Source organism: Panulirus ornatus, chromosome 43, assembly GCF_036320965.1.
Source record: "Panulirus ornatus isolate Po-2019 chromosome 43, ASM3632096v1, whole genome shotgun sequence".
Classification (NCBI taxonomy): Eukaryota; Metazoa; Arthropoda; class Malacostraca; order Decapoda; family Palinuridae; genus Panulirus; species Panulirus ornatus.
The window spans coordinates 23368748-23390186 of record NC_092266.1 but is presented as its reverse complement, the minus strand read 5'-3'; the positions used below and the strand labels follow the sequence as shown (position 1 = coordinate 23390186).

At 44.5% G+C, this 21439-nt stretch overlaps 1 protein-coding gene across 4 annotated transcripts in view; it reads left to right on the top strand.

The window, feature by feature from the left end:
• Positions 1 to 21439, top strand: part of LOC139762411 (cuticlin-1-like) — a 173341-nt gene that overhangs the window by 132203 nt on the left and 19699 nt on the right. For all 4 annotated transcript variants that reach the window (XM_071687270.1, XM_071687272.1, XM_071687269.1 and 1 more), the window contains exons 4-5: positions 12219 to 12427; positions 20790 to 20926. In XM_071687270.1, the coding sequence (XP_071543371.1) occupies positions 12219 to 12427; positions 20790 to 20926 (346 nt within the window). The remainder of the gene's footprint in view (positions 1 to 12218; positions 12428 to 20789; positions 20927 to 21439) is intronic.

Genomic DNA, 21439 nt, shown 5'->3' with positions numbered 1-21439 from the left:
ACACACAGTGCCTTCTCGAGTCCTTATCTTCCATGCCCACACGTGCAGTAGCTTACCCACCCTGACACTAGGCCACACAGTCCACCCACCCACAGGCCCACCACAGTAACCGGACGTACAGCGGTGCGCCCCTGACCCCAGTTGACGGCCCCTGGTCGGTGCAGCCTCTCAACCTGTCTCTCACAGCCAGCATCATAACGGACCACGCACGCACGCGCGCGCGCGCGCACACACACACACACACACACACACACACACACACACACACACACACACACACACACATACATATGATGTCTCAGAACTCCTTTTCCAGGTGCTCCTGCATCCCCAAGGCTGCGCTTCATCCAGTAGCATAGATATGTCGGATCTTGCTCCTTTGGAGCAAAAAGTACTCTGACGGGACTGTACTTCCATTCGTAAACTGACGATGACACAGTCCTGTGTAATCACAGGTCCGATAATTCCGACATGTATGTACCGTATATATTACAAAGGTGTTTTTTGAGTAAGACTGGTAAGTTTACGGGAGAGCGGTGAGTGAGAGGGTGGTGACGTGCACAGAAAATCCAACTGGGGAGGAACAGTGTGGCTTTAAGAGTGGGAGAGCATGTCTGGATGAGGTGTTCGGTTCTGAAGATTGTGTAGGAATTACTTCTGGAGAGAGAGAGAGAGAGAGAGAGAGAGAGAGAGAGAGAGAGAGAGAGAGAGAGAGAGAGAGAGAGAGAATTTGTTTTTGGGTATTTATGGATCTGGAGAAAGCGTATGATAGGGATGATAAGAGATGCCTCGTGGAAGGTGCAACGGATGTAGTGTGAGAGAAGAAAATTACTAGAAGCAGTGAGGAGTTTTTTTCTGATCAAGAGTGTAAGGCATGTGTACAAGTAGAGAAGAAGGATGGTGACTTTTTCAAGGTAAAAGTGTTATGTGCTTCAAGGTTGTGTGATGTCACTATGACTGTTTAATGTGTTTATTGATGGGGTGGTGAGTGAGGTAATTGCGAGGGGTCTTAGAGAGAAGGACGAGTTTGCGTGTCTGGTGGGGGTGGGTTGGCCTTGCAGGTGAGTCAGTCATTTGCTGTTTGCTGATGGCACGGCCCCGGTGGCTCATGTCAGAAGCTGGTGTCCGAGTTTGGGAGAGTGTGAAGGAACATTGAGCATTGATGTAGGTAATGGTGACTTAGCAATAGGAAATTTCTGAAAATAACTGACTAATGAGGAAATAATTCAAGAGGAACCATGTAGATGAAGGGGTACTAAATATGTGCTGTATCGTTTAGAGTTAAATGGAGAACTTGTGTTGGATTTCGTTGTAATGTGATTGTAATTGAACAGTCACATCTTGATCAAGTAGGAGGTCAAAGTACTGGAGCCAACGAGAAAATGTAAACGAGAGAAAATTCACGAGAGTAGTTTGAAAGATGGTAATGATCAGGGAGCGAGGAGCGAAGTGTTAAAAGGCGATTATGTAATGTCATTATGGACTAAGTAACAGAACGTGTTTTAGACCCATTGTTGTGAGGGGAAAAGAAGGGGGTTAGCAAAGTGGTCAGATAGTGTTTCATAATCAGTAAGTTTTTAGCCAATCAGGAGTGGCCATATAGAACGTATCTTAGAAACGTTAGCCAATAGGAATCGTCGACTCGAACACAACAGGAGACCCGTCTTCGGGATGTATATATCTGTAAGTAAAACCTCCTTTAATGTAAGATTCTGCCCCGTAGACTTCTACCAAACCCCTTGGTATGATGGCATGACCTTTGGCCTGACCCTTAGAGGCCAGGTCAAAGACCAACTCATCATACTCAAGGGTCGCACCGACATCCTCTGGATATTAAGACTGCAGAATGAGGAGGCATCGACCAACTCATCATACCCATCATACTCATCATCCTCTGGATATTAAGACTGCAGAATGAGGAGGCATCCTTCCCGCTGTGTGTCGGTATTTTTTTTTTTTTTTTAACCTACGTCTTCGTGGCCTGGAGGAACCATTAAGCTCAGTACTTACAAACTTGTTTCGACACTGCCCGTCAGTCAAGACGTGTCAAGGATAACGTCCAGTCTAATGTTTTATTCCCAGCTTGCCAGCATTCTTTCATATATTTTTAAACCATGGTTGGATTCTATGGACTAGTATTTCACCTCCTGGTTCGAGATATACTTGGAAAAAAAAATATTTCCGCTATACTTTGGTTTGTCTAGATTTACAACCGTGACGTATGATGATGTATAGCGTGACGTATGATGTACCGGGAACAAGGTTAACTGGTTTTGTATCGAAGGTACTGGTGGTACCGGGTACATGACTGTGTCGTGCGTGTGTGTTTGTGGAGGGGAGGGGAGGTGGGGTGTGCGGCAGGATAGATTGAAGTCGTCATACATACATACATACATACATACATACATACATACATAGGTACATACATACATGCATACAGATGCAGAAGCATGTCCACTGCATCGCCACTGTGGCGCATCTGTCATCATTAGTGAGTGTTAACTGAGGGTTGGCTGGTTTGGTATGACTGCTTGGTTTTAGCGTAATTGTGGTTGTATTATCTATCTTGAGTTGTTCCTGTGCATATATATATATATATATATATATATATATATATATATATATATATATATATATATATATATATATTCCTATGAGTATCTTGATCACGCGCAAAATTGTGATCCTTTCCAATATATATATATATATATATATATATATATATATATATATATATATATATATATATATATATATATATATACCTGCATCCCCATTTATCTGAAAGATACTTCAGTAATTCATGAGTGTAGTCTTTCGTAGACTTTCATGAACATAACCAAACTCCTCAGCAGATCAGAATGCTGTAGTTCTACCTGCCACTTCCCACAGGCGAGTCATCACGGAAAGAGAAAACTACAAAGTCAAGGAATGTTTCGTTGTCTTATTTGTGTTCCGTAATGTTAGGTTAGCGCACCAAAGTGGGGAAGGTTCCGAGGGATAATATATGAGGTTAAACGAAGAATAGAAGGATAAACACAACCACACTGGATCTTAAGTAAAACGTTTAAAGAAAACGGCGAAACCAGCGTTGGGGGAGGCGACAGCCTGTGTGTGTGTGTGTGTGTGTGTGGTGTGTGGTGTGTGTTCGCGGGAGCCACGCAGGGACGGACGACACGGACTGATGGCCTCTGGTCTCTGCACCTGCCAAGCGCCAACGCCTCCTCGGCTCACAGTGTGACATTTCCTCGTCTTTTACTTTTCCTGTTTCGTTTCGCCGAAATTCGTTGGACATAAAGACGACTTCGTGTGTTGAATTCATTTCGGTGCACCGCGGAAGGATCCTTTGTTGACCCAGCGTTGAAATCTCCAGTCTTCTCGTTCCGTTGCACATATGATGTGATGTTTGACCTTAGGAATGTTATGCTCTTCGTAAATGTCATTAGGTTCAGGAAACAATAAGCTCCTCGGAAAAAATGGGTTATGAAAATGTCCGAAACTGTCGTTCAAGAGCATTTTAATAAAAGTCTTATCGTCACGATTTCAGTCGTCATCCTTACCCTAAAACACCAGCCACACAAAGAATTTAGAAAAAAAAAATGAAAAACTAAAACGCCATATAATGATCAAGAAAGTACGCCGAGCTGATGCCAGAGGCAGGAATAGAGACGTGCGGCCACCTAAGCGTGACCAGGGTTGGTTGAACGACCTTCGCCGCATCCGATCTCAAGCGTGACATCTACGATCTTGACTTTGGCTTCACTCGTCGACATGCGATGGCTCTTAAGATACTGTAGAAGCCTCTAAGTTGGGAATGCTACTGTAGGAATATCTTAGGAAGCTTTCCACGTAGAGTTTGTGAGCAGCTCACATTCATTAGACTGTTCTCTCTGATTACATATTGGAAGAAAACGGAAGTGTGTTCATATACACTCGTATCATTGTGTATGAATTTTCCTATGTATACGGTTATATATATATATATATATATATATATATATATATATATATATATATATATATATATATATATATATATATATAGTGGAAGGCGAGCACGGAATAGAGTGAATTGCAACGATGTGATATACTGGGGTCGACGTGCCGTCAATGAACTGAACCAGGGTATGTTAAACGTCTGGGGTAAATCATGGAAAGGTTTGTGGGGCCTGGATGTGGATAGGGAGCTGTGGTTTCGGTGCATTACACATGACAGCTAGAGAATGGATGTGAGCGGATGTGGCCTTTCTTCGTATGTTTTCTGGCGCTACCTCGGTAACACAGAGGGTGGTGAAGCTGTTTTCTTTGGGGCGGGGTGGCGCCGGGAAGGATAAAAGCGAGCAGGTATGTATGTGTATATGTGTATATATGTATGTATGTATTTATATGTACGTGTATGTGTATATATGTTTAAGTGGGTGGATATTTCTTCGTCTGTTGCCTGGCGCTTCCTCGCTAACGCGGAAACTACGATCAGCTATGATAAAAAGTAATAGAATAATATGTCAATGTTCACAGTCAAATGAATATTTGCTTATGCACTTGTGTGTTCGATAATTCCCTCGGGGTTTTGTCTTGTCGGTGGTGATAACCAAGACTGGAAGGCTCGGTCGTTTAACCATTTTACTCGCTATGACGCCTCTCATTGCTAGTTATAACTAGTGTTTCAAACATGAGGTACTGTACAAGATTGTTTATATTTTTTCTTTCCAAAAATTTTGGAAAATGAAATAGAATTATGATACTGGGTTGCCTGTGGACCGACTGACGCAACCAGGATTCGAACCTTGGCGCCTGACCATATTGTGTCTTACGACATGCACATGCAATGTACCGCAGTCACTGTACCAATCTGGTACCATCAGCAGGCAGGACCTCATGTGATTGAGAAACGCAGGGATCACTTACTTGGGTCAATACAATTGGTGTTTCCGGACTCAGCCCGCTCGAGGTTACACCGTGAGTGAAAAGTCAACTTTGGTGAGGCTACAGTGTCACTGGGAGTACACAGTCTTCTTAACGAGGAACTTCTCGCTTGAAAAGGAGTGCATCATTTCCCTGCTTCTGGAAACAGCGCAACTTTGGAAAATGTTTCCTAAAATAGTTCTAGATTATATATATATATATATATATATATATATATATATATATATATATATCATATATATATATATATATATATATATATATATAATATTACATTAGGGGATGAACCATGCGAGTGACAAGGTATGAATAGTGTGGATGATCAAGAGGAAGAATTAGCTGAGGTGACTGAGTAAGCCGCTATGGCAACATTGACTCAAGCTTGGGAAAGTCAACTGGCACACCTGTTGCTTAGTGGGAGAGAAGGTTAGGGGGAGAGTCATGTGTGTCTCTGGAGGTTCTCTCTTACACGTAGCTGACAGGACCATCGTGCCACGTTGCCCTCAGTCTGTAAATGAGGTAAGAGTCAGATGTCTGGCCCTGGTGTACTATATGCTGGCCGTGAGTCAGATATCTGGCCCCGGTATACTATAAATTAGCCGTGAGTCAGGTGTCTGACTCAGATGTACAAGATTTTGATTGCGAGTCAGATGTGCTGGCACATTGCAGACTATTTACTGTTCATGAAAAATGTTTTGTGGTTCACCAGACTAAATAGTGGCGACAAGTCAGGTATGTTGGTGCCATTAGACAATATACTGGACATGAGTCAGGTGTGTTTTGGCCCACAAGACTGTATATTGGTCCTTATCAGGTGTGTTTAGGCCATCAACATGTATACTAGCTACAAGTCAGGTGTATTGTGGCCCGTCAGACTATATACTAACCCCGAGTCAGGTGTGTAAGTGACAATAGTTTGTGCAGTAGCCAAGAGGGTAACATATAATAGTCCATTTTATGCTGGCTAGGAGCCATGTGTGTCGTTGCCCACCAGACGGGAGCACAATGATCAGCTGCGTCAGTTGGCGCGGCGTTATCATTAAGAAAGTCATAATGACTCGAGAGTCTCCCTGCCTTAATTACCAAAAGGAGGGAGGAGGAGGAGGAGGAGGAGGAGGACATTCCAGGGGTTGAGGAGCTTCCCACGCCGTCGTCCTCCTCACAGGGTCACCTGCCTGCACCCAGGATGTGTGTGTGTGTGTGTTAGGGCAGCCCCTCATGAGCTTGCTCAGTGATTCATTTCCTTGAGCACGAAGGTAAGGAAGGCCCTTGAGATGACGGTACGATCGTACCCTTCAAGCAAGTCGGTACGGCCCTTGAGCACGGTTTTATGACACGACGGCACAGCCCTTCAGTATATAACAGTACGGCCCCTGTAAACACAACGGCACGACCCTAAAACCAAGACGGTACGACCCTTGAGTACGACGGCACGACCCTTGAGCTCGACGGTACTGTAAGTGAACACGTCCTTTTAATCTAAAAGGGACGACCCTTGAGCACGACGGTGAGATCATTTCTTCGCAGAATTGATTTCGACATCTCTTGAAATTCAAGGAAGACCAGTCTCACCTCACCCCCAACCTCCCTTCCTTCCTTCCCTCCCTCCTCCTCCCCAAGACACACAAACACCCAAGTCTCCAGCGATCCTGGAAAGAGAGAGAGAGAGAGAAAAAAAAAGGTCGTCCCATGACCGACCATTCCCCGCGGGGGATTACCGACCTTGGCCAGGCGTCCGAGGATTTGAAAATCGCCAGAAATCCTCTCCTGTGCGCCTCACCGGCCACCTGCCACCTGCATTGCCTCGTCCCTCAGCCCTCACCCCGCATTACACTGGTCCAGTTGCTTTTTATATCATGATTAATGTTTTTCATATTTAATTACCCCCCTCTCGTCCTTTGTATTCCTATTTTTGTGGTTCAGGTGTGTGTGTGTGTATATATAATTCCAGCAGAAATGATAACTTTGCTTGCTTGATGCATTATGTTCGCACTATTCCATCACAGTCGGATTTCCGTTCCTTCTTTCTTTGCTGGGAGCCGACCGGCACGTCTCTGGCATTTCCTTGCAAGATGGAAACACGTTCCTAAGGTCTTGGTGGTGGTGTGTGGGGAGCGTCTTTCCTCCTCCCCCGGGAGTGAGCGTGGGCGAAGTCTTTCCAACCGTCTCTCTACGAGTGTTCCGAGTCACTGACGTCTCCTGACGTAGATGTTGCTGGAGATTGTCAACGATAACTTAAAGCGAGTTCTGGGTCAGCTGTGTACGATGTCTTGGCGTGTTTCGGCCAGCTGCGTACGATAACTTTTTGAGTGTTCCGGTCGACTGTGTGTACGAGAATGTGAAGTGTTCCTGTCAGTTATGTTCGATACCTTGGTGTGTTCGAATCAGTTGCATACGATACTTTGGCCTGCTCCAGACGGCAATGGACGGGATCATGGGATATTCCCAACGACTGTTGGCAAAATCTAGGCATGTTGTCCCTTCCCGTGCAGGACAAAGTCACAGTTGTTTTTCCCGAGGAGGCAAGACAGAGGGGCAAGACGCAGCCAGCACTTGGTCGTCAAGGCGCCAGAATAACATGGTTTACGGCCTTCTTGCTGCAGTAAAGATGGCTATTAAGCTGCTCTCTCCCAACACTCCGGATTTTTCTCTGTAGACAGAAAATGATTTTTGAATTCTCCCCGTATTCCAAGACGTCTGTATGATACCAAGGAAAGAGAAAACTTTAAAAAAAGAAAGTATATTTGTCTGGTTTCATACACCGCTTCTCTGACGTGTAAGGTATCCAGTATCGTGTGTAACTGGAATGACATGTTGATTCTTAAAGCCAGTCTCTCACACTCCACGAAAACTGTAGAAACCTATGTTTGCGTACCTGTGGTAACCTCACCTTGTAGTGGATCACTGGCGGGTAGTGGTAAGCATGATGCCTCGAAGGGAAAAAGAAAGATTACGAAGATCACTTGTTGATGATGATGATGGTAAACGCCCGAGGCATCATTTTCGTTGTAGTAACAATCTTTACGATCGTTTGCTATTAAGATGTTTACCATTTATTTGGATATAATGATATATTAGGCTTACTGATATTTATTGGCTGAGGAAGTGAGGCGACTATTAAAGCGCCCTCTTGGATTTAATGATCGAATTGTATTTTGCCCAAAATTGCGTTCGGTGTTTGTGTGAAGGGAGGGAAACATTCCGGTGGTTCCCTGAGGTTGGTGGTGTGGCGGCGGCGGTGAGGGCTAGTTGCTGCCGTGCCCCTCGGTGACCGAGGTCGCTGGTGTGGCTGACCCCAGGTTGGCCACTGACAAACACAATTGTTTGTGGGAGGTAAACTGAGGAGCACGGAGGAGAGGAACAGGAAGACGGCCAGACGAGAATGATTGAAGGAACGGAGAAAAAGAAATGGAAGAGGAACAATGGAGAGACAAAAGCTCTTGAGGCAAAGAGAATGCGGAATGGACTCAGACACACACAGACAGGAGAAGAGCCCTCGTCAGTGTGATTGCCACTGTTTCTGTGGATCGATTGTCTCAGAGAAGAGGGAGGGAGTGTTGCATCGATATCAAGTAGTATAGGATATAGTACATAATGGTGACTAGATTTTAGGTGATGAGTGTTTCTATTTACAATGGTCTGCTCCGTCGTCCCAAACCTCCTCCAGGCTCCCTCCTGAGCTTTATATATTTACTGGATGCGAACCACACGGATGACGCATTGGGAACCACATACTGACGTCGATTGGTGAGGAGGAGGCAATAATGACCCGTACTGTGTCTGGCCAGCCTTGACCCTGGCTTACCTCGTCTGGTTCGGAGTCCTTCTCATACACGCGCACCCAAGCACACACTCTTAGCACTGGTTACGGGCATCTTGCCGGAGAGGAGATGGTCATTATTACTCTCAAGTGAGTCATTTCGACACGCGAGGAACGCCATGTGGAATTCTTGAGCAGGACTCTGATAGGGGAGGCTGTTGCCTAGGGGCGCCCGACACGATTACCCAGTGAGGGACAGGACGTCCTCAGTTCCGGCATCTCATTGTGTCGCATGCCGAGATTAGTGTTACACCTGTAATTTGTAGCATGTCAGTGTGACACGTAACATGTGTTGGCCATTGAAGAACGTAGTTGGTTCATTCATCCTATATGTACTTCAGCCACCCATGTGTGATGAATGAAGTTTGACTGAATAAAGCTGACACGTTAGTACCCTCCTCAAAGATGAGACCTTTTATTCACACTTATGGTCCATGATTATCATCACCATATTCAGCATCGAGTCCCTATTACCCCGCCTCTCCCAGCTCGGCGTGATGGCCTTATCTCTTGACACCGCCACACACGATCTCGCGCCACCTCGTAACACCAGAGCAGGCTGTCACGCCAGCAACACGACATCACATTGAATAACAGAACGACAAAAAGCTGTTACTGAGGCGTTGAACTCCTCCTTATCATCTCGATGGTGTAAAAACCAGACGCCGGAACTATATGAGGAGTAACCATGCGGGTTTAAAGTGGCTTCTCATAAGAAGAGATGGATGACAACTTTGCACCTCATAAGCTCGAGACGACAGAGTAATGGCTGAGTATACTACATGTGTATGTGTACGAACCGTTACCTCATGTGAGAAATGATTGATAGTATGTTCAGAGCAACAGTGTCTCCCGTGTTAGTGTTCAGACCAAGTGTTTCCTGTGTTAGTGTTCAGACCAGGTGTCTCCTGTGTTAGTGTTCAGACCAAGTGTCTCCTGTGTTAGTGTTCAGACCAAGTGTTTCCTGTGTTAGTGTTCAGACCGAGTGTTTCCTGTGTTAGTGTTCAGACCAAGTGTCTCCTGTGTTAGTGTTCAGACCAAGTGTTTCCTGTGTTAGTGTTCGGACCAAGTGTCTCCTGTGTTAGTGTTCAATACAAAGGTAAACAACAGTTGGAATACGACAGTATTAACCAACAGAGCAGCGTGGAGGAGGCAAAGGGACAGAGGAAAAGACGTGGCATTGCTTTACCCTTATCCTTCACGCACACAGTGACCAAATTGACAGGTGGCTGACTCCCGTCTCACACGGGATGCCTTCCCATCATCCATGCCTCAGGGGGGAAACACGAAGGACACAGACGAAGCCTTCCTGTCACCCAGGGTGAAGGACACAGGATTATAGCGAAACCATATGGAGGTAACTACCTTCATGGTTCGTATCATAGTGATAATACCAAGTACAGGGTGACAATAAAGACCTCCGTGGGTTTGTATGGTCATGTTTGCCAAGTGCAGGGCGAGAGTAAAGACTCCCTTGAGTCGTGGTTGTTATAACCATGGGATGACAAGAGTTATGCTGGATAAAGGTTGTGAGGGACAAGACAAACTCAATGTCGTTGTGGTTGCTCGTCCAGAACACACTGCCGTAGTTTTTCTGACCTTGTTGAGGACTTGTGGAGGAATGCTGCCTCGTCCCAGGAAGGAAGATCTGGGATTCAAGAACTAGGTCTGGGGCTTTTAAGATGTGGTACGGCGCGCACACCATATATCGTCTGTGTCGCCCCTGACACCGAAACACTTCTATCGAAGGGAGATACTGAGTAATTATATGCCGTTCGTGATACGATGATACAGCGAGGATAGTGATTTAGCCACACATAACCTGTTATGTACCTGTTACATTAGATATAGATGACTTAAGCCATAGTACCTGTCGTGTCGATTTGTGTTCCATTTTGAGAGGACACTGGCTGGCCCTGCACCACGTCTGTTCTCCATATGGCAGAGCAATCTCTCCCACAGGTTTAGTACACACAGACAATGGCAGACCAGTACATGTTGGATCATACTGGTGACAGTGCACTTCGTACACACTTCGTGGCTGTGGTCACTTGTGTCATTCTTGGTAAGATGAGATTCGAGGATGTGTGATTACGTGTTAACGAAATAGTTGCAAGGAAATGACTGTATTTCTGTCCGTAGTGAGGGATAATGGTAAAGTCCAAGGTCCTTTTTTTTCTATATCATTATGATGTGTTGCTGGTGACACCGGCCGTGGGAAGGGAAGACCTGGGAACTGCTGCTGCTGCTGCTGTACTCACTGCTGATGCTTCGCCTCCCGCCAGGATGGCTTCAGGCCACTCGACACCTCGACTCGTGAGACGGGCTATCGTCTGGGCATATATTTGATCGCTGTCTTTTTTTCTACTTCCTATTTTTACGTAGATGAGAGGTAACCTGGGGTCACTTGTTAAGGTCATTCTGGAGACAGGGGTGTGGTTTTGGTTCTGTGTTTCTCTCAGAACCTCTGAAGGTGTTCAGTCTATGGCTATTTTATCGTTCATAGACCCGGGCTTCTGTTTTGGGTTGCTGGTAGAGGCGATTCTGAGGAGATGACTGTACAATGTAGGATACAGTAATAACATGAGTCTGAGACAGCTAGACATATTGTATATTACATGAACATAAGTCATGGAAATCCTGGTAAGATATGATGTGGTGATAAGTTCACTCGAGGCGTAACGGTTCATGTGAACTGCAGGTGAGATAATGACATTGTTGTGGTTACCACTGGCTATACGAAATCACACCCAAATATACGTATATACTGTATGTGTGTGTGTGTTCTCTGAACCCCTGTCATCTTTCCTGTGAATTTCTTCTTTATGAGAGTGTGGAACATTGCGACATATTGAGTACAGTGTAGCACTAATGTACCGTAATTCAGATATCACCCTATATTTACGTATTGGTTTAGGTAGATTTCAGTGTTTCCAAATATTAGAGACGGTTGTCCCATGTGTAAAAATCCCTTAGCATTATCCAGTGCCTCTTACGAAGATTTCCACTTCTTCAAAGACTGGTTATAACTTTGATATTTGTGATCACATTTCAGTCCTTAGGGGAAAAAAAAAAAAAACACGTCTTTGTCTGTGTCCCCTCCTGTTGCGACACCATTCATGCCCTTAAGTCTGCTTAACACCACTTCTCTTCTAACATCTGTGTGTCCTTAACATCTGCCTGACAGCACCCACTTATTCTGAACTGTCGTTACAACATGCGTGTCCATAACTCTCATCAACACCAGGATACCATAATCTATGTCTTCACCTCCTTTAAACAACTCTCATGCAGTACAATTATCCTTTAGTTCCCCTTACCTGTATAACAACACCCAGATCCTCAGGGCCCGTAAACAACATCCTTGTCCTTTCCTGTCCTCATGCCCTCCCACACACCACTCATGTCCTCAGTTTCCACCCTTCCCTTCGTCGCTTCTCTAACAGTCCTTCTCTCTCTCTCTCTCCCGCAGATAAAGAGACGACGATCAGGAACGTCCGAATCTTGTGCAACAGTAATGACATCGTCGTCTCCATCGACACTTCCGCGCCCTTCAACGGCATGATCTACCCGAAGGGATTATCCAAAAACTCGTCGTGTATGTCCGAGTTCAGGGAACAGACGAGTCCCGTCCTCTACAAGCTGCCGCTCAAGTCATGTAGCACCATGAGCTCCGAGATGGTTAGTTATTTTACTTGTATTTCCCCCATACATTAACATATGTTTTAAATATTATTGTGGTGCCCTGTCTTGTACTATTTCTCTCGCTGGATAGAGAAAAAGCTTAGATGTATTAGTTCACTTTTTTTTTAAGCTTCTTTATCCTTAGTGAATATGATCTCTGAGGCAGTCACTTGTTTTTATAGTCTTAAGTCTCTGAGGCAGTCACTTGCTTTTATAGTCTTAAGTCTTAAGTAAACGCTAGCATACAGGTTGCCATTCTTCTCTCTGTCTCGCTGCATTGCTCTCTAACCATAAAAAAGAGCCTCGAGTTTACTTCCTTATTACGTTTCTCTTTCGCCGTAAGGGAGAACCTCGAGACTAGTTTCCTTTCTTATTATATATGTCATCCGTTATAAACATAACCGCAGAGATAGTTTCTTTTCCCATTATATTTCCTGCATTGTAACCATTAGGTACGAGGCAGCCTTTCTCATTTCCTTTTGCATTGTAAGCACTGAGGCAGGATACGTCTGCTTCTCCCTCCCTCCCTCCCTGAGCACTGAAAGTCAGGTTCAGTGACGAACACGTTCCTGTCATGCTGCTCCTTGGCACTGTAACCCTGAGCTGTGAGAGAGTCAGCGATCCGTTCTCTAATATTATTCACGAATAGTTATCCTGATATTTTGTTACCTTGTGCATTCTCGTGAGGCGCCAGTTAGCCCCCGGGAATGTGACGATACGAACCTTGACCACGATTGTACGGCCTTGTGTACGAAGGAGGATGGCTTAGTCCTCGACGTGACCCCCTGAGGGTCATATGAATGATCATGTCACAATGCCCATGAGTCGTATCGTCCTGCTCCAGGATCGTACCGTCGTGCTCAAGGATCGTACCGTCGTGCTCAAGGATCGTACCGTCGTGCTCAAGGATCGTACCGTGGTGCAAGGATCGTACCGTCGTGCTCAAGGATCGTACAGTCATGCTCAAAGAGATAATCTTGTGCAGTATACCTCAACAGATTAATTGTATCGCAGTCTTTTAGTTGTGGTTTTCATATATCATTTTACTTACGACTGGATACTTTGAGTCGACGAAATTCAGCTGCAAACTCTCTTATTATTTTAGGAATTCGCCAGAAACCTCAACCTGGCACTGACCTTCGTCTTTAGACGAGCCATCCCCCGCCCCTCTGCTGCTGACTTAAAGTGACAGTGCTTTTGAAAAGCCATGTTGAAGGAAAAGCTTACTTAATTTGCTTGCTCACCACTGGTCACGCTATTGTACACTGAAGGTAGACAAATTACTGGCTGCCCTTAACACCCAGTCGTGCCTACAAGAGGCACTAGAAGCGAGTGCTTTCCTTAACACAGTTGCTGTTACAGCCCTCGAGCGGGATACAACAGAAAAACAGAACTCTGTCCAAGACTGGCACTCAGTCTTTTTAAGGCTGGCAGTCATACCAGGCTTAACATTCAGTCCAGGGGTGTCAGGAAGGACACACGATACATCCTCCACCAAGGCCGCTCACGTCAGGGAAATTTATTGTAGTGTGTGCGTGAGACAATGAACAATGCCAACACGGTGCCCCTCACTCTCACTGTGGTCGCTCCTCCCTGCGCTAAATTCCCAAGTTCCTGCAACAGTCATGCTCCACAGTTGGCAGGTGGAGTAGCGACGGAGTGATTCTTACACAGAAAACACAGAAACGTTACGCAACACTCGGGTGAGTCCGCTGAATACAATACAATATGCTGAGCCAAAAGAATGACATGCGCGTTGAACAACTCACCTACCATGATTGGTGGCGGGAGAGTGGAGGGTGCGGACACACATACATACCAGAGCTAGACTGAAACAGACTGAATGCCCGCCTCACCCTACCCCTACCCTGTGGGTTTAGTAATGAGGATTATACATTATACAGCATCTGTTAAACTGTAATGAATTATATGGATATGATATGGTTCATGTGAACTAAGTTTTCTCTGTATTCGCGTCATGATGTACAGACTGCTGGGGTGAATAATCATGATCACTCTAACCTGTTGAAAGTGATGTTAAGACGTTGAACACCATAAAATATATTCTACATCGTAAGAATGAAGTAATATGTGGGTGTGTATCCAAGAACAGATTAACATACGGGATGTTCTCTGACCTAATATATCTCCTGGAGGCAGTAAAAACCCCCCACCTTCCCATAATACCTTGGGCAGTGTTTGCTAGGCTAATAAGATTATTCTGTAAGGCTATTCACCGGTATGTTACCTGAGTCAACAGGTTGCTCATGATGGCGTCGGTGCCCGGTCACCGTGAGCCAACACCCAACATAATAATTCCTCCTGCTGTGCTTCCTACTCGGTGGTCTTGTGTATACACAGGAGCAATACACAGCCAGTGAGCGGTGCGACGACCCCCTTCCTGCCCTGCCTCGCTCCCTGCACTCCTGGTGGTCAAGGAACCTCTTGAATCTCCTCCCCCAAATGTCGAGATCCCGCCGTACTTCCCTGGCCATTGTGGTGATCGTTCTCCTCCCCGTCTACCAGGACACGTCATTCAACCTAAAACGTGCACGTTTTGGAAACAAAAAATTATCGTCTGTATGAATCACTTTCTGTCATTGCCATCGAACGAAGTCCATTTCCTTCCATGTCTTGAAGCGGAATCCAATTCCTTCTCAGTCACGGAACATATATTCGGATTTTGAAAGTATTTACAATGATTTGGAGAATTATAAAATACTTCTCGCTAACCAATTTAGTATAACGATACGATCCTTGAGCACAACGGGTATGACCTTTGGGGTTTGATGCCGTAGCCTTTGACCTGACCCCTTAAAGGTCAGGCCACGTCATTAGAACCAAAAGATTCTTACCGTCGTGCCCGAGGATCGAACCGTTGTGCTTACAGAGGTTAACCAACCCCACACACAGCCATATGGCGGAGGATGGCAGCCTTATGTCGACTGCAGAACCCCGAGTCACCGTCTGGGAGCAAGGAATATAAAGCGGCGGAGGCTGGAGGACCTGGGGAGGAACGAAATGAAAGAGACGGATGGCATGGGTTACGGTACCTAATGTCATCTGGTGGGGGAATTTGGATATTACGAGCTCTAGCGCGGAACAAGCGATACTTTGGAAATTAGAGGAAGAACAGTTTAGTTGGTTCGAAATCCAGTGCTTTATGGAAAAAAACAGTGTAACGTCATTTTTTTTTATTTCAGACGTCAAATCATTATTAAAAAAAAAGAATTGCTCCTTGGATTGATTATCAGCGTGGAGAGATGGTGCCAGAAATGTACAAATCGTAGATCTGTTGTTAGTCGTATTGTCCCCTTACCGCATTGAGGATGAGAATAAATGTCGGTGATTATGGTACAAGCGGAAACAGACGTAATTATGGTACACCTCCAGCGATGCCAGCAGCTAACGATGAGGATATAGCAGTTGACAAGGATTTAAGTTGGTAATTCATAACGGAGGGATAACTTTATTATTGGCTTCGGAGGGCTTAGCTTTTCATAATTCTCAACGAAAAGACGGAGACAAATGGGTGAAAAAGCTTAGCATCGTAAATCGCTGTGAAAAGTTAAGCGTTAAGTCGTAGTGTTAATCTTAGCTGTATAATTCATAGTGAAAAATAGAGAATGACATTAGTAGCAGTGGAAGCTTATCAAAAGTAACAAGAAAGCATAAATGGCTGTGAAAAGCCTAGCCTAACCTCCACGGGACAGACTGACCGAGTCGACAGATAGGACTTCACACCACTGCTGGAGTCGGTCGGGGTAGTGACCGGAGATGTGGGGGTCGACGGGCCCAGCCAGTGTTCCCACCTCACAGTGTTTGCTCTTCACATGGACACCAGGATGGGGGTACGGAAGGTCCCGCAGGCTCTTGACTCTTAGGGAAGCGTCGACCTCCACCTTCGGGCCTGAACTTCCAGGTAACCGGAGGTGAAGGCTGTATCCTAAACCTTAAGCCGAGTATTAGCTTCTTATTTAACTTTAGAGAGTTCTTTCGAGGTTTTGTCATGTATAAGGTCATCATGCATAGGTATGGTCGGAACCTAAGATGATGTTATGGTTTACTTTCGATTTAGACTATGGAGTACAATAGTAATATTCTTGAGCACAACGGCACGACGTTATGAAGGTTTTTATATGAGCATGATGCTCTTGTGTTCACCGGTCGTACCCTTTGTGATTCAGGATTTATGGGTCTAAAATGTGTTTATAGAAAATTGGATCGCCTAGCAAGGTCATAGCGGGATAGCATTATCATGTCCTCCCAGATCTTAAGTATGAACTGGAATCCAGAAACAGCATATATTGGTCACTAGTGGTATGTAGTGTTTTGGTAGCTGGATGTAAAGATTGTCTCAGATATCGATACCTAATTCTTGTTAATACAGCCTTGCTGTCGTGACAACCAATTTGATTTTGACAGCATATATCCAGTAGGAGAAAGGTACAAACAGGTGCAATATATCAAGTTCAAATAAAGAACATCAAATTCATTCTCTCGTCTCGAAGTTTCCATTAGACTATATCCTGTAATACTTTCGTGCACAAACAATTCTTTATGATTTAAGAGGAAACTAGAGCAAGTATGTCAGTAACATTGACTGGGAGACAAAGCAGAACAGTAATGCTAATAACACCCAGTTTGTTCCGGTAGGACGAGTGCTCAAGTTCAAGCAGTGAATAGGAACTTATTCTTTCGCTACAGTCATTATATACCTGTCACAGAGTAAGTAGTGATCTGCAGCTGCCCTTCTGTATAGAGGCGATGCTGCAGTTGAGGTATAGAGGCGATGCTGCATCCTCAGCTCCTTCAAACGATCATTTCCCTTCCTCTGTATAGCTAGAGTTTTGAAATCACTGTTCGGTGTGATTTTACACTGAAATCCTGGGTTTGAATTTCATTGATGATTAACTATAAGTGACATCACAATAGGCTGTATATTATGTCTCGGGTTTAGTCGTGAGCTGTAAATGACAATGTTTGGTTTGTAGTCCTTAAACGATATGGGTTATTCGTTTTAAGTCGCTCCCGGTAGCCTGAAAAAAAAATCAGTTTACGTTTACGATCATGTTATTTACAGTGAGTTCATTTCAAAGACTTTATAAAATCCAAATTCATTACTTTTGGGCTGTACATAAACACCCATCTGTTTAGTTATGCAGATGAACTAATGTAATTAGACGTGTCGAAGACCTCGACCGTCGACGGCGGCCTGTAGCACGTCTGGCATAGCCGACCGGGAAAGCCAAGCTACAGAAGTAAACAGAGGAACGTCTGCTGTGGAGTGCTGTACGTGGCGTGGAGCTTGGCCAGCCTTCAACAACTGCCACCCTGGAGGAGAACTTGAACGTTGGCATGTGTCTTGGCAAGCCGTCAGCAGCTGCCACCCACACGCTACACAATGTGTGTTCAGAGCAAAGGAAGGATATGAGCCCAGTTTCTTGTATCGACAGTTATGCAGTTGATATTCAATGGATGTTGATATTGTGCCAGGCAGCTGGGACGAGCGTTGTGGCACAACCGGGAGGAACCTGCACATTAACGAGCCTTGTTGGCACATGATGGAGTCTTAGTGTAAGGTGGAAAGCTTTCTAGGACTCCAGATATAACAACAGTTACTTGACTGAAAGCAGTTTTTGCTGTCAACTCACGAAAGTTACAAGCAGTCATAGGGGCGCTGATTGATGGTCATATTAGCACACGTAACGTATAAAGTTAGGGGCGTGGCAATAAGTGTGTGTTTCATAGCTTTGCTTAGGTTAAGGTTATGCAGAAGCAGTGTGTGCAGGTGTCTCACTTCTAGGAAGACAATAAGGAACCTTTTATTGTTGTGATTATCCTTAACTTGATGCAGATGAATGTCTTTAAAATTGAATGACCCTTCTTCCCCCCCGAGACGTACATGAGGACGACTATCCCTTTCATAAATGATGTGACTGTGACGATCTTGAACTTAGGCTAAATGATTCTCAAGTGTGATGAATTGTGCTAATGACGCCTCTCCCTCGAAAACTACGGGAGATCTCGGACGCCAAACTATGGAAGTGTGTGGTGCCCGACCATCTACCATCGTCTACCCTGCCCTGGGAACGCATTTCTCTATGTGTATGTTCTGCCGTCATCACTGCTCATTACCATGACCTACATACACTCTGTCAATCTAAAATGTGAATTGATGCTTGGTGTGCGATACAGGGAACGTGGATGAATTGGTTTTAAATCTGAATGTAAATTAATGCCTGGTGTGCGATACAGGAAACGTGGATGAATCTATTTTGAATCTGAACATTGCATGGGCCCCAAGATTTGAAATACGAAGTGTTCCAAAGGTGTAATGTTAGTCAGGTACTCTTTAGTTGAATGAAATGGCCCTGGAATGTCGTAGATTATAGATAATGTTCAAGTAAGTATGCGAAATTCAGCGCAGTGCTGTAGAATTACAGAGGGCATCAACCGTCCAATTGGTCGTTACAGCCTGTCCTATGATAGCATAGCTAAAAATGCTGACACATAATTTTACGTTTTATTTCGACTTGAAGATTACAGTAACCATCTGCGTAAACTGTCGCTATTAATACGTAAGTAGGAGCTGGATTGTCACACCCGGAAACCATTGTAACATCCGCCCGTTTATTCTGAGCGGTATACGAGTCTGGTACGCAGTAATATTGGCCTGGGGTGATGAGACATCTGACAAAAGGAGCAGTGTACTATATGACTGTGATGTAACGGGAGCGACAGGACTATTACTTTCAGTAAGCTGCCATATATATATATATATATATATATATATATATATATATATATATATATATATATATATATATATATATATTTCTTTTCTTTCAAACTATTCGCCATTTCCCGCATTAGCGAGGTAGCGTTAAGAACAGAGGCCTGGGCCTTTGAGGGAATACCCTCACCTGGCCCAATTCTCTGTTCCCTCTTTTGGAAAATTAAAAAAAATGAGAGGGGAGGATTTCCAGCCCCCCGCTCCCTCCCCTTTTAGTCGCCTTCTACGACACGCAGGGAATACGTGGGAAGTATTCTTTCTCCCCTATCCCCAGGGAATATATATATATATATATATATATATATATATATATATATATATATATATATATATATATATATATATATATATAATATGATTTTATGGTAAGAGTTACAAGAAAAGAACCCAGCATCTCACCAGGACCTCCCAGAACTACAACATTGCGAGAGAAGTATAATGCCACAGTAACAACTCCTCTCCTGCTACCATCATTCACTTTCTCCTTCGACCTCCTGCCCTTGGTTCGACTTGGCGGCGTTATCTCTCATCCCGCAATCTGTTGCATGCTCTCTGACTTTTCTCGTTTCCACTACAGTCTACACCAACCTTTCCACCTTTTCTTCAGGACAATCTCTCTCTCTCTCTCTCTCTCTCTCTCTCTCTCTCTCTCTCTCTCTCTCTCTCTCTCTCTCTCTCTCTCTCTCTCTGAGTACTTTGTGCACCCATAATCTTAAGTGTTCTCGATATTATAATCTGAGGATAGCCACTCTACGTATGCCGGAAACATCAGCGGAAGGAATTGTTTGGTACATTTTCTCCTCAGCCAAGGAAATTGTTTTCTAGTGTTTGTAGAAAACGCCATGAAGCGTTTTGCTTTCACTGGTAATATGAATTTAGCCATAAACTATTATACAATTTGAAATGGAATTATAGACTTAAGAATAAATGGCATTGCGTCACTATTTTTCCAGGCGCTTTTTGTAATGGAGTACCATCGGTTGAACAATTGAATTATTATCATCATCATCATCATCATTATTGTTATACGCAGTCATGGGACCTTTTTAACAGGACTTCTGTAGGCTGAGCTGCGCGCTTGATCTGTGCAAATTGGGCACCTTTAGGGCGGACAAGACTTCAACGACGTTGTATCTTTTCGTCTGCTGATGATGACGCAGTGCATCCTTGTCATACGTGACTTTCGCTAGCGGTGTTACCATTTGCAGAAGTCCAGGAACACACACAAACACACACACGAGTTTAGCTTGATGACATTTCAAAATCAAGATGTCATCACAGTCATCACATAGCGCTCTTTTTTTCCGTTGGAGGCTCCAGTCACGGACAAGAGTTCGCATCAGGACCGGGCTGTGAAAGGGAAAAAGAAGAGACAAGGGAGACTGGCCACTTTGTCAGCATTGCTCTCCATTACTGTTAGCTTATAGTATTTTATGTATATTGTTCTTTTAACCGAAGTGACCTACCAAATAACCATACCATTAGTGTTTTGTTTTTTATCACTTGGTTGTCTCTGTCCTCATGATGATGAGTTCAGCATTGAACGTCATGTCTTGCCTACAGGTGGACGGCATCGAGTACTTCAACACGATCGTGGTGCAGCCTCACAGGAAGCTGGTGACGAACCAGGGCCGCGGCTACCACATCCGCTGCAAATACCAGACGCAGGAGAAGACGGTCACCAACAGCTTCAACGTCAGGTACCTCGCCCCCCACCAAACCACACACACACACACACACACACACCACTTTTAGCAGCAGCAACGTTTAATGTACAGTTATGGAGGAAATCTAATTACGGTACAAGGTTGATGATACCGCTGCCTTACTAACAAAGACAGATTAACAAAAGTAGCCCAGATCCGTGCAGTGTTCCGTGCTGTTCTTCTCTGGTTTCACTGGTGACTGTTCACTGAACTTAATATGCCCTTCTTGCCACGTAGACTGACGGAGCTCAAACACATAATTACATTAATTCGTATGATAAGGAAAGATTGATACAAAGGAGTAAATTTGAGACATCAGTTGTCGGCACACGGAGAAACAATCATAACTAGACTCCCTTCTTGAAGGTAACTCAGCCATACACGGATGGTTGACCGGGGAAAATAAAAACACATCAAGGCATACACACTGATACAGAAGTGAGTAGATGGTTACTAAGCACGTCTAAGTGAGCAGGCTCGAGCCAGCAAACCCTCAACCAGGCATGA